The 10,968-nt window shown below is 68.8% G+C and overlaps 1 protein-coding gene across 1 annotated transcript in view; it reads right to left on the bottom strand.

Moving 5' to 3' along the window:
* Nucleotides 1-7,250: 7,250 nt before the first annotated feature.
* SKI (SKI proto-oncogene) overlaps nt 7,251-10,968 on the bottom strand; it is a 53,003-nt gene continuing 49,285 nt past the window's right edge. The window contains exons 6-7 of the mRNA XM_080656281.1: nt 10,203-10,433; nt 7,251-9,975 (exon numbers count right to left, since the gene is read on the bottom strand). Of these exons, the coding sequence (XP_080512407.1) occupies nt 9,787-9,975; nt 10,203-10,433 (420 nt within the window). The 3' untranslated portion in view covers nt 7,251-9,786. The remainder of the gene's footprint in view (nt 9,976-10,202; nt 10,434-10,968) is intronic.

Raw genomic sequence — 10,968 nt, 5'->3', positions numbered from 1 at the left:
CACAGAGAGATGGAGAGACAGAAACAGAGATGAGAGAGGCGAGCACCTGCCCCTCTCTGCCCGGCCCGCCTCCCAGCAGGGCCTGGGCCTGGGTGAGCCCAGCCTCTCGGACACCCGGGGCCGGCCCCGTGGCCACACAGCACAGAGCCCTTCCTGTGTGCCCGTCCCCCCGCGGCCCGCCTGGCACCGGCAGCCCCTCCCAGCCTCCTCGGCCTCGGCAGGCGGGTCACCCAGGACACTCCCCAGGGAGGCCTCCCTTCCCCGCAGCCTGGCCAGGCTGCCCGGTCTCCGTGCCAGGCGGGTGTCAGGCCAGCTGTGGAGCTGTCCCCAGGCAGGGCTTCCTAGAGGTGCCCCGGGGCCCCTGTTCGGCCTGGGCGCTGCCAGCACTGCTCCCTGGGGCGGCCACTGAGGGCCAGCCAGGGCCTCTCCGGGGGAAGGGACTGAGCCTGGGCAGGCCCAGGGGACCCTGGGAGCTGGGTGGGGGCCGAGCAGGTGGGGAGCCTGCCCTGGGGCCCTGCCCATGGGCCCCGAGTCACCCAGGGGCCCTCACCTCAGCAAGCCTGGGAGCGGCCGGGGGAGCGGCCACACGACAGCTCCCGGCTCCAGGCCCCAGGCCTCCAGAGCGGGCAGGCCACCCCACTGCCAGGGACGGGGCAGAGACTATAAATAGGGCCGCCACTGTCTAGTGGGCAGCCCGACAGGCCCCGCCAGATGTGCGGGCTCAGCCACCAGCACCCCCCACCCCCATGGGGCCCGGGACAGCGAGACTCCCCAAGACGCTGGACACCTCTCCTCCCGGCAACTCCTCCAGGGGTGCGGAGACTCCCCAAACAGAGACGGGGGCGAGGACAGGGTGCCCCACAGCCCAGGGCTGGCAGCCTGGGAAGGGGCCTGGGAGGGGTGCCCACTCCACCCCCTCCACCCCCTCCACCCTCCCACACATAGGTGCCCGCCCAAGGCCCAGGGGCGCTGGCCCTCCGGGGGTTTCGGCTGCAGCCTTAGGGAGCCCCCTTCAAGGATGCCACCAGGCAGAGGGCAAAGGGGGGCAGAAACCGGACGGGGGGCTGAAGGCCGAGGCCCTGGGTGGGGTTTGGGTGCACCTGGGACCCTACAGGCCGGATCAGGAAGGGACCTGCTGAGCCGGGCAGGAGAGGGCAGCCCAGGCAGCGGGGCTGCGGGGGGAGAGGAGCGGGAGGCCCCGCAGGGCCAGGCCTGGGTGTGCTGGGAGGGGCGGCTGGGGTCCCAGGTGTGTGGATAAGGGGTCACCGCCTGGGGGGAAGGCCAGCATTTCTAAAGGAGGAGCAGGCACCTCGTGGCATTCCGTGGTCTTGGGGTCTCCTCCACCCCACCGTCCTGACAGCATCCCCAGGAACCTGGCCAGGCCACCAGGGCTGAAGAGCTGGGGGGCTGTGGGGCTGGACCCCAGAGAAAGGCGTCTAAGCAGGTCGAGCGGGAATGTCCTGGGAGGCGGATTCGAACGCAGACCCAGGGGCGCGCCCCGCCCAGCCTGGGGGCACCCTCCCCCCCCCCCGCCTCCTGCACTCCAGGGAGCTGCAGTTCGCCTGCGCCGCCAACGGGGGTGGGGGGGGGGTTGGGGTCGCAGCCGGCCGCTCCCCGCTCCCCACCCCAGGCCTGGGGCGCTCGGACTTCGAACACCTGGGCGCGTGGGCGTCGGCCCCCAACAGGGATGAACGCTCAGAGCGCGCGGGGACCCCAGAACCCAGCCACACGCAGCGGGGGCGGTGCCTCTATCTCAGCGTGCCCCCGAGACACCTCCCCACCCCCAAGGTCCCCCGCTTCCCGCGCAGGGATGGGAAGGTTAACCGCGCTCAGCCGCCCCCTCCATCACGCGCCCCCTCCCCCGCCCCATCACAGGCCCCGCCCCCAGGCCCGTCCCGCACGGCGAGGCGGGAGGGTCAGGCCCGCGCAGGCGTGGAGACTGCTGCCGGCGGGGCGCGCGCTCCCGACGGGCCCCCCCCGGCCCCCCACCCCCGCGCCCCTCCTTCCCCCCGAGGCCGTCCGGCCGGAAGCCGCGGGCCCCGCCGTCGAGGTCTGGAAGGACGGGCGTCTGTACGGCCCGGGCCGACGCCAGGCGGGGGCGGGAAGTGAAACCGGGCGGCGGGGGCGCGGGGCTGAGTCGCGCTTTCCGAGGGGGCGCAATGGAACTGCGGCCGCGGCGGGGGAGGCAGCGCAGCCCCGGTCCCCCTCCCGGGGCGGGATCCTCCCCCTCCCGCCGGCCTCGGGTCCGGAGGCGGCCCGGGAGGAAGGGCTGCGCCCCGCTGAGCGAGGGCCCCCCGGAGGCCCAGCGGCCCCCCTCCCGCCTGGCCCGGGACGCCCGCCCCGCGACCGGGACACCCCTGCGCCGGGCAGGTCCGTGTGGAAGGTGGCAGAGGGGCTCGGGCTCCCCCAGGAGCGCTGCCAGGAGGCCCCTCGGGCCTGGGGGCTCGCAGGGGGACGAGCGCACCCTCCCGCCCAGCGCACCCCTCCCAGCCCGGCTTCCGGCCCGGCCAGAGGAGCAGGAATTGGGAAAGTTTGGGAGCCGCGTGCTAACCGAGGTCCTCTGTCCCCGCCCTTCCCTGGCGCTGGGGGCGAGGGGCGCGCCCCAAGGCGGGGCACCCCTGCCCCGCCACCCCAAGCGTGGGGTGCAGATGGGGTAGTGCGTGGCCACCCTGCAGCAGAGGAGCCGGAGAGCCGGGGCCCCCCCACTCGGGCCTGTCCCGGCAAGCCCCTGCCTCCGCCTGAGAATGGGGTGGAGGGAACCAGGTGGCCCGCAGTGAGGGGGGGGGGGGGGGAGAGACCCGCAGGCCACACCCCTGCAGCCCTCCTCTGGGTCCCCCCTCTGGATGCAGCACCTCCCAGCCCCCCTCACCCCTCCCCAGCCTGGCAGGGAGCCTTTTCTGGGACTTTTTCCTTTGAAACAGGAAGTCAGGGTGTCCAGGTCCCCACAGGAGCCCCCGGCTGGGGCTTTAGACCCCCTGGGAACTCGCCCCCCTGCCCTGCCCCTGCTGCCCCCAGGGCCACCTTGGAGAAGGGAAGGACACCCACCTTGACCGGCCTGGGTGGCCCAGGCTCTGCCCACCTGGTGCCAGCCCAGCACCGGGGTCCCCTCCCCACTGTGCCAGCTCAGTAACAGGAGACGAGCCCTGTCACGGCAGATCCTGATCCCCCAGCCCTGCCCATGCGTGTCTCAGCACACACATGCATGCACACACACAAGCATATACACGCTTACAGCCGTCGCCGGTCTCCCACGGCCAGGAGACCCCTGGCGCGGATGGGGTACGGGGTGCCCCTCCTCTTCCTGGCTCTACCTGCCAGCCCCTGGGGACCTGGGTCTCCTCACTGCTGGGGCCCAGCCACTTCCTCTCGGCCAGGGAGCCCCCGGCCCTGCCCACACTCACTGGGCAGGCAGAGGGCTGTGACCCTCACTCCCGCCCCACGTGTGCCACCCGTACATGCTCGCAGCACGGCATCTCCCTGCTGGTCCCACCGGAGCCACTCCGGTTGTGCCTCCACAGGGCACCACGGGCACAGACGGAGACATGAACTTGAGGCACAGCAGCAGGGCCTGACCCAGCCCCCCAGGCCCCTCTGCCAGGCCCAGCGAGGGCCGCCCACCCGTCCAGAGCCTGAGAGGCGTGGCTTTGGAGGGCGTGACGTGCAGCCTGCTTTCGGGGTCTTCCCATGACTGCCTACCCGCCCCCCCCACCCCCACCGTGGACCTGGGAATCCCTCCGAGATGGAGGATGCAGCCCGGGGCGGGCGGCCAGGGAGTCGGTGCTCACGGGAGTGGGCCCGGTCGGGCACCAGTGGCCCAAGGGGCCTGGCCAGATTTGGGGGGAGCAGGGGAGGGCTACACCGACACCCCCAGGCCTGCGTGCAGGCTGATCCAGCTTCTCCGTGCGTGCACACCAGCACGTGGGTGCCGGGCCACCCCACGGCCTTCCGGGTGGACACAGGGCCTGCCTGGCCGCAGCCCGCCTGGCCGGGCCTGTCCCTGGGCCGCAGTTCAGTGCCCAGGGCATGTTGCCGGGCACCAGGCTGCCCCTCCTGCCCTCCCCTCTTTCTCAACCCTGCCTGGGCCCGGAGCTGGCCTCAGGGGGCCCTGGACACGTGTCCTCTGAGGGGGGCCTTCTGGGCATGGGAATCTGAGCCCCGCCCTCAAGCTGCCGCCTTCACAAGGTGCCCTGTCCCCGGAGGTTTCTGGAACAGGCCTCCGTGGCAGCAGGAGGGACCTGGGCGAGAGCCTGGGCCGAGCTTCCTGCACATACGGCTGCCAGGCCGGGCGCAGAGCGTGAGGCCCCACCCCAGCCCGGCCGGACACCTGCCGGGCACAGGACACTCCGAAGCCAAGCCGGGCTGGCTCCACCTGCCCGTCCGCCCCCTGCGGCGGGGCCACCTGCTCCAGGGCCGGAGCCGCGGCCCGCAGCCCCTGGCACCGGCCTGGGCACAGATGGCTGTGTGCATGGGGCCTGCAGGGCACGCGTCATCCTTACGCAGGGGGCAAGGGCCGGCGGGCATCCAGCCCCAAACGTTCTGTCCGCACCCCTTCCAGGGCCTGGCCGTGGGCGGGGCAGGCAGGAGGGTGCGGGGCGGCTGCCCCCAGAGGGCAGTGGCTTCCGTGGGGAGGGTCTGGGACCCCATCCAAGCCCCCGGTTTCTCATCCCACTGGCCCGCCCAGCAGGGTCCCAGCCCCACCCTTTTGAGGGCCAGAGGGGTGGACCAGCCCCCATTTTCCCCACAGGATCCCCACCTCCCTGCAGGTGGTGGTCCCCCGGTCCCCCAAGTGTGCAGCCAGGGCTGGGACAGCAGCTGCGCAGAGGCCTGGCCCGCGGAGCGTGGGGAGCGGCCTGGGACTCTCATGAACCCCTGAGCAGACTCGGGCCTGCCCGGGGCTCCAGCTGGTCTGCCCTTGGCCAGCAGAAGGGGTGACCCTGTGGCCGGACAGGCAGGAGGGAGGGAGAGGCGCAGGGCAGGCCGGGTGTGGGTGGGGTGCAGGCTGAGGGCCACGCTGAGGCCGGCTTGGGGGGCGGAGGGGGGGCTGTGCAGCTGTTGCTGTGAGTGGGCGGCGGCTTCCTCTTTTCGGGAGGGCGCGCCCCGCACCTGCCTCCCAGATGGGGGCCGGGGTTCCAGTCCTCCGCCTGCGGCCGCGTCCTGACCACAGGGCTGGGGGCGGGGTCTGGGGACCCCCTCAGGGGACACATCAGAGGACCAGGCGGGCACAGCTGAGGGCGAGGGTGGCCGGGCTGCGGGTGGCAGGCAGAGCGAAAGCTTGGGGTGGGTGACAGGGACCCCAGGAGGCTCCCAGGAGTATCCCCCCACGAGGGCTCACTTCACCCCCAGGCCTTGGGGGGTAGGAAACCGGGTTGCCCACACAGGGAGCCTCGCTGGGTGGCTCCAGGCAGGGGAGGCTGGGAGCCCTGCCGGCTCAGAAATGGGGGTGAGGCCATCTCTGTCCCCTCCAAACCTTTGCCCTCTCCCCTGTCCTGGAGGCAGGGGCTGCTAGGAATCCGGGGGAGGGGGTTTCTCCTGTGCTGACCTTCTCTCCCCTAAACCCACAGGGGGATCCCCGACCGCCCCCCACCCCCAGAATGGCTTTGGGAAGGGGGTTCTGACGCCAGGTGACCCCCATGCTGCCTGCCCTGGGTGGGGGTGACCTTTTTAATGCTGTGAATTTAAGGCCCAAGTGGAGCCTGGGCAGGCGGCAGAGCCCGGAGCCGGGAAGCTGTTGTGGGCCGGGCTCCAAGCCCCCCGCTGGCCACATGGACCCGCACCGCCTGCCCAGGGCCTCCAGCGGGGCCAGCCTCCCCCGGGACACGCCTCCTGTCCAGCCTCGCCTCCCACCTCCTCCACCCCCCTGCCCCCTGCCCCGACCCCTCAATTCTCTGGAGGGGGGACCTCGAGTGGCACCTGGACCTGAGTGGTGGGGGGGAGCCAGGAGGGCCAGGGGCTTGGGGGAAGGGCGAGGCAAGACCCTCAGAGGCAGAGCCCAGGACGGGCCTCAGGGAAGCTCTGGGCATCCACGGGGCAGGCCTGGGTGGACACCAGTGGAGGCACCGGAGCTCAGTGATGGCAGCTGGTCGGACGAATCCGCAGGTCACGTGGTCACCCTGGCCCTCCCCTCGGCTCACCCCTGGCTGCAGGGGGCCCGGGACCCCGATCGGCTGCAATGGACAGCTGTCCACTCGAGACCTCAGAAGATGGCGGGAGGGCGCCCTCCTGGTGGACAGTGCAGGGGGGACCCCAACACCCAGGCAGAGGCCGTGGTCGGGCAGGAGAGACCCCCTCACTCCCTCTGGTGGTGGGGTCCAGGCCCAGGTGTGGGCGGCAGCTGCAGTGGGGGGTGCTCTTGGGGCAGAGGATATCGGGGCCTCAGCTGTGCCCCACTGAGGTGCGTCTGCCACCCACACCTTGGGACCCAGGCCCCAGGCACGGCTCCCGGTCCGCAGCAGCCCCGCCTGTCCACCCGGCCTGCCTCTGACCCTGGGCCTCACCCCCCAGGGGCAGCTGCTGGGGGCCCAGGTTCTGGGCCTTGACAGGGGCTATAAGCCAACAGTGGCCTGGAGTGTGGAAGCTCTCTCCGAAACCCCACCGCTCCCCCTCAACGCGGTCTGGCCAGCCCTGGGGTGGCGTGGCCTTCTCAGGACACCTGGGCAGGCCACCTGCACTTGGGGACCACTGGGGGCGGGATCTGTGTGCACCAGCACTTCTGGGCCCAGGCCTGGGGGGCTTCCCAGGTGCAGGAGACGGGGCCTGTGCTGGGCTGCGCCTGAGCTCCCGCCGCCTGGAGGACCGGTGAGGGGCGGGGGCCGGGGCCGGGGCCGGGCAGGGAGGCCGGAGAAGTCAGGCGCCCGGGGCCCAGCACAGCGGGGTCTGCGGAGCCTCCTGGGAAGCGAGGCGGCACGGAGAGGGCCCTGCTTCTCCCCCAGGGCCACACTTTGGGGTCCAGGGCTCTGACACCCTGTTCCCCACCCCACGGAAGACATGCTCTACGGGGGACGAGGCCTCAGAGCCCACGGAGGCTGGGCCAGAAAGGGCACAGCCGGCAGGGCAGGGCCTCGAGCTGATGCTCCTGGTACCAGGAGACCCGGGGGGAGGATGGACCGGGCAGCCGCCCCTCCCCCTCCCCGGGCTCAGGCGGGCGAGCACGGCAGCGAAGTCCCTTACTGTACAAGGTCATGGCGGGGCAGGGGCGCCGAAGGGCGAGCGGGCACAGGGCGCAGGCGATAAATATGCCAAGCTTTCTCTTTCTCTTTAAATCAGGCATTTATAAACAAGAGCGCATACATTAATTACATAAAAATAGCTTTCGAATCGTAGAGTAAGTCATATTGTCGTTAGCAGCAGCGAAGGGGAGGACGGGACGGCGGTGGGTGCTCCTGGCGGGGACAAAGGTAGAGCTGTGTGACTTTCCTTAATCGAAGAGAAGGTGGTTGGTGACTCCTGCCTTCAGGAGGGACGAGCTTCCCCCGGAGAGCCGGGCAGGGCGTCCCCGTCCCCTCCCCGCGGAGGAGCCCGTCCCGTCCAAACGGCCCAGAAAACAGGGCGGCTCCCGGGTAGGAGAGGGGCTTCTGGAAACCCCGCGCACACGAGTGGTACAGGGTTTAATGGGGTCCGCCCGGCCCGGCCCGCTGAGCGAGGCGGAGGCGGGCGGGTAGCTGCCCCGTGGATTGTTATTGCTGTGGTTTCCCTTCGGGACGCCTCTCCGGGCAGAGGAAGGTGAGCGGCGCGGCTGCACACACCCTCCGGACGGTGTCACACCTGGTCACCTGCCCACAGGACCCTCCTCTCCCTGGGGAAGGACGGGGCGCAGCTGCATTGGGGAGCGGGGCTGGGGCCTGCGCCAGCTGCACCCCGGGGCGGGGGGGGGGAGCTGCGGGGCACCCCCGCCCCGGCCTTGCTCAGGGAGCTGCCCAGGAAGGCCGAGCTGCTGGTGAAGGGGAGCCGCCCGTGCGCCTCCCGCCCCATCGCTCCCTCCCCGGGCCTGGGCGGGACAAGCAGCCACTGCGTATGGAGCTCTTCCCAATGACGTCTGGGGACACAGCTGGCGGAGGCGTGGGAGACCGGAGGGGACAGTGCCAGGGGAGGGACAGGTGGCTCCCTCGTGTCCAAGCTGGAGGAGTCGCGTCTCCCTCCGGAGCCCGCCCGGCGGCCTCGGTCTCCCTGCGCACAATGCTCCGGCTATACCGTTTCGTTTCCCTTGAAAAGTGACTGAAAAAAAACACACACACAACTCCAGAAAAACAAGGCTGACACGGCGTTCTGCGCGTTGTCTAACTGACCCTTTACACGACACGGTAATAATGCCCATCGAGGGGTATACGTGTGGCAGGTTCGATTCCATGCATACAGGTTTAATAACTGCAAAAGAACAACGAAGCGGAAAGAAAAGACGAAACCCGGACGCTCGCGGCGAACACACGGGGTCCCTTTCGCATTGCACTTCAGGAGGGGCCCCCGGGGAAACCCAGGGCGACCCCGCAGGGGGGCGTCGCACCCACGCCGCCCCGCTGCGCAGCTGCAGCTGCCGTGCCGTCAGGACGGAGACAGAAGAATCCGGTGAGACCTTCCTCGCGTCCACAGATGCCGCCACCTGCAGGCGGGCCCGTCTCCCGGGAGATCACTTCCGGCTCGGGCGGCAGAAAACCTTATACGATTTGCATAAACAACAGCGGAGAGTAAACGAGATTATCTGGAATAAATGCAAGGAACTTATTTTATAGTGGCAGATTCGATCGCTACTGGAGACGGATATCTGGGGGTAAAAAGACGCGTCGGGATTCGCTGTACAAGATGCTGGAAGGCACAGAACTACCCCCCGAAGTTCAGTTTTTGCATTTCGTTTCCTTGTGGTTCCCTTGTTCAGCCGAGCACCAGAGGGGTTTCCAAACGCTCGAGCACGCAGGCCGGGACCTGCTCTAGAGATCGGGTTCGACGTCTGAAAAGTAAAAACCTCAGTCAACTGGGGGATAAAAACGGGGGGGGGGGGGGGGGGGAGGTTTCCGACAAAGTGCAGTTCTAAGTGGACGTTTAAATGAACAAACAAAGAGAAAAAGAAAAGAGTGAAATAATGCTGTTTTGTTCCGATGCTGCGGCCTCAGCTGGAGGAGCGACGTCTGCCCAGCAGAGCAGGTCGCCGCGGTCAGGCGGCACAGACAGTCCTGTCCCCTCCGGCAGATGGCGGGCGGCCTGCCCCGGACAGGGCGAGGGCGGGCAGGCTAAGGCGGCAGTGTCAGCTCAGGCGCGGGGGCCCCCCGCTCCCCGCGGCAGCACAGGAGACCTGGGTCCTCGTCGCTGAAAAAATAGACTCTGGAGAAAAACCCTTCCTGTCCTCATGCAGCCGCGGGCCGATGAGCTGCGATGGCTTCGCCGGGCGGCCGCCCCGGCTCCCTTAGGGTCCTCGATGGCGTCACGTGGTGATGGGGCTTTTAAAAGTTAAGTCATTAAAAAACGTGTTGACTTTTTTTCCGAATATCGAGTCTCCTTATTGGTTTTAAATAGCTTATAACAAAAGTGTGAATGGTCGGGTGTCCCAGCAAGCGGAGGCCCGCGGCCCAGCGGCCGGTCCGGCTGCGGGGGCCCAGCTTGCGCCTGAACTTGGCCAGTAGAAAATTTGCTCTGGATTCCAAAAGAATGTGGTTCCAAACACTTGCTTGGTTGTAGGCACAGTAAGACGTTGTGCTATCTGGGCTGGGCGGAGGGCGGGCCCCCCACGCAGAGCCCCGCGGCGTGGCGACTGCCCGCCTCCCCCACAGGGTCCACACGGGCCGGACGCAGGCGGGTCCGCTAGGGCTCCAGCTCCGTGGCGCTCTCGCTGCCTGCGGCCTCGGGGCGGGGCCGCGGCCACAGCTGCTCCTGCAGCTCCTTCACCACCTTCTCCAGGTGCTCCCGCGCCTCGCGCTCCCGCAGCAGGTCTGCGCGCAGCTGCTCGCGGTCGGCCTCGGCGTGCTGCAGCTTCACCTGCAGGTCCTCGATCTGCAAGGGAACCAGCGTCAGCGCCCCCACGCCCCGCCCGGCCGTCAACAGGGCCGGGGAGCCTCGGGGTGCCCGCCCAGACCCAGGCCGGCCACCCGCTGGGCACGCGCAGCCCGAGGAGGGGACTCTGAGCAGCGGCCGCCTGGGGCTGCCCAGCCCACTGCCCGCAAGGTGGCCGCGCGGGATACCTGGCCCCTCCCCCCGCTGGCCCCGCCCCGCCCACGCACCTGGGCGGAGTACTTGGCGCGCAGGCGGCCGGCCTCGCAGCCCTTGTCGCACACCCGGACCTGCCGCGCCTGCTCCAGCTCCCTCTTCAGGCGCAGCCGCGCCTCGTTGGCCTCTTTCATCTTCTTCTCGTTCTCGGCGCGGAGGCGCTCGATCTCCTTCCGCAGGTTGCGCTTCGCCTCCGTGGCTTCCCGCAGCTTCTCCTTCTTGGCCACGCGCAGGAACTCCAGCTCCTGGCAGAGGCTCCGGTCACCACCCTGCCCGGACCACCTCGGGCTCCCAGCTCTGCCCCACCCCCGCACCGCCAGTGGGAACAGGCCTAGGCGGTCAAGCCACGCAGATACACACAGACACACACACAGACATGCACACACAGAGGCATACACACATACACATAGGCATGCACACACAGACATAGACACGCACACATACAGACATGCACACATACACAGATGCACACATACAGAGACAAAGACGCGCACACGCAGACATGGACACATACATAGACGTGTGCACAGACATGCATACAGACACACACACACATACAGACACACACATACGCACACACAGAGACATGCACATACACACATATAGACATACACACGCACACACATGCACACACACACATACACCTAGAAACGTGCACATACACACAGACATGCACACATGTGCACACACAGAGACATGCACACATACACACAGAGGTACACATATAGACACACACGCACACACATGCATACATACACAGACACATACATAGAAACATGC

The sequence above is a fragment of the Plecotus auritus genome (assembly GCF_963455305.1).
Source record: "Plecotus auritus genome assembly, chromosome: 2".
Classification (NCBI taxonomy): domain Eukaryota; kingdom Metazoa; phylum Chordata; class Mammalia; order Chiroptera; family Vespertilionidae; genus Plecotus; species Plecotus auritus.
Note: the sequence above shows the minus strand (reverse complement) of the source record. Positions and strands in the feature narration are given on the sequence as shown.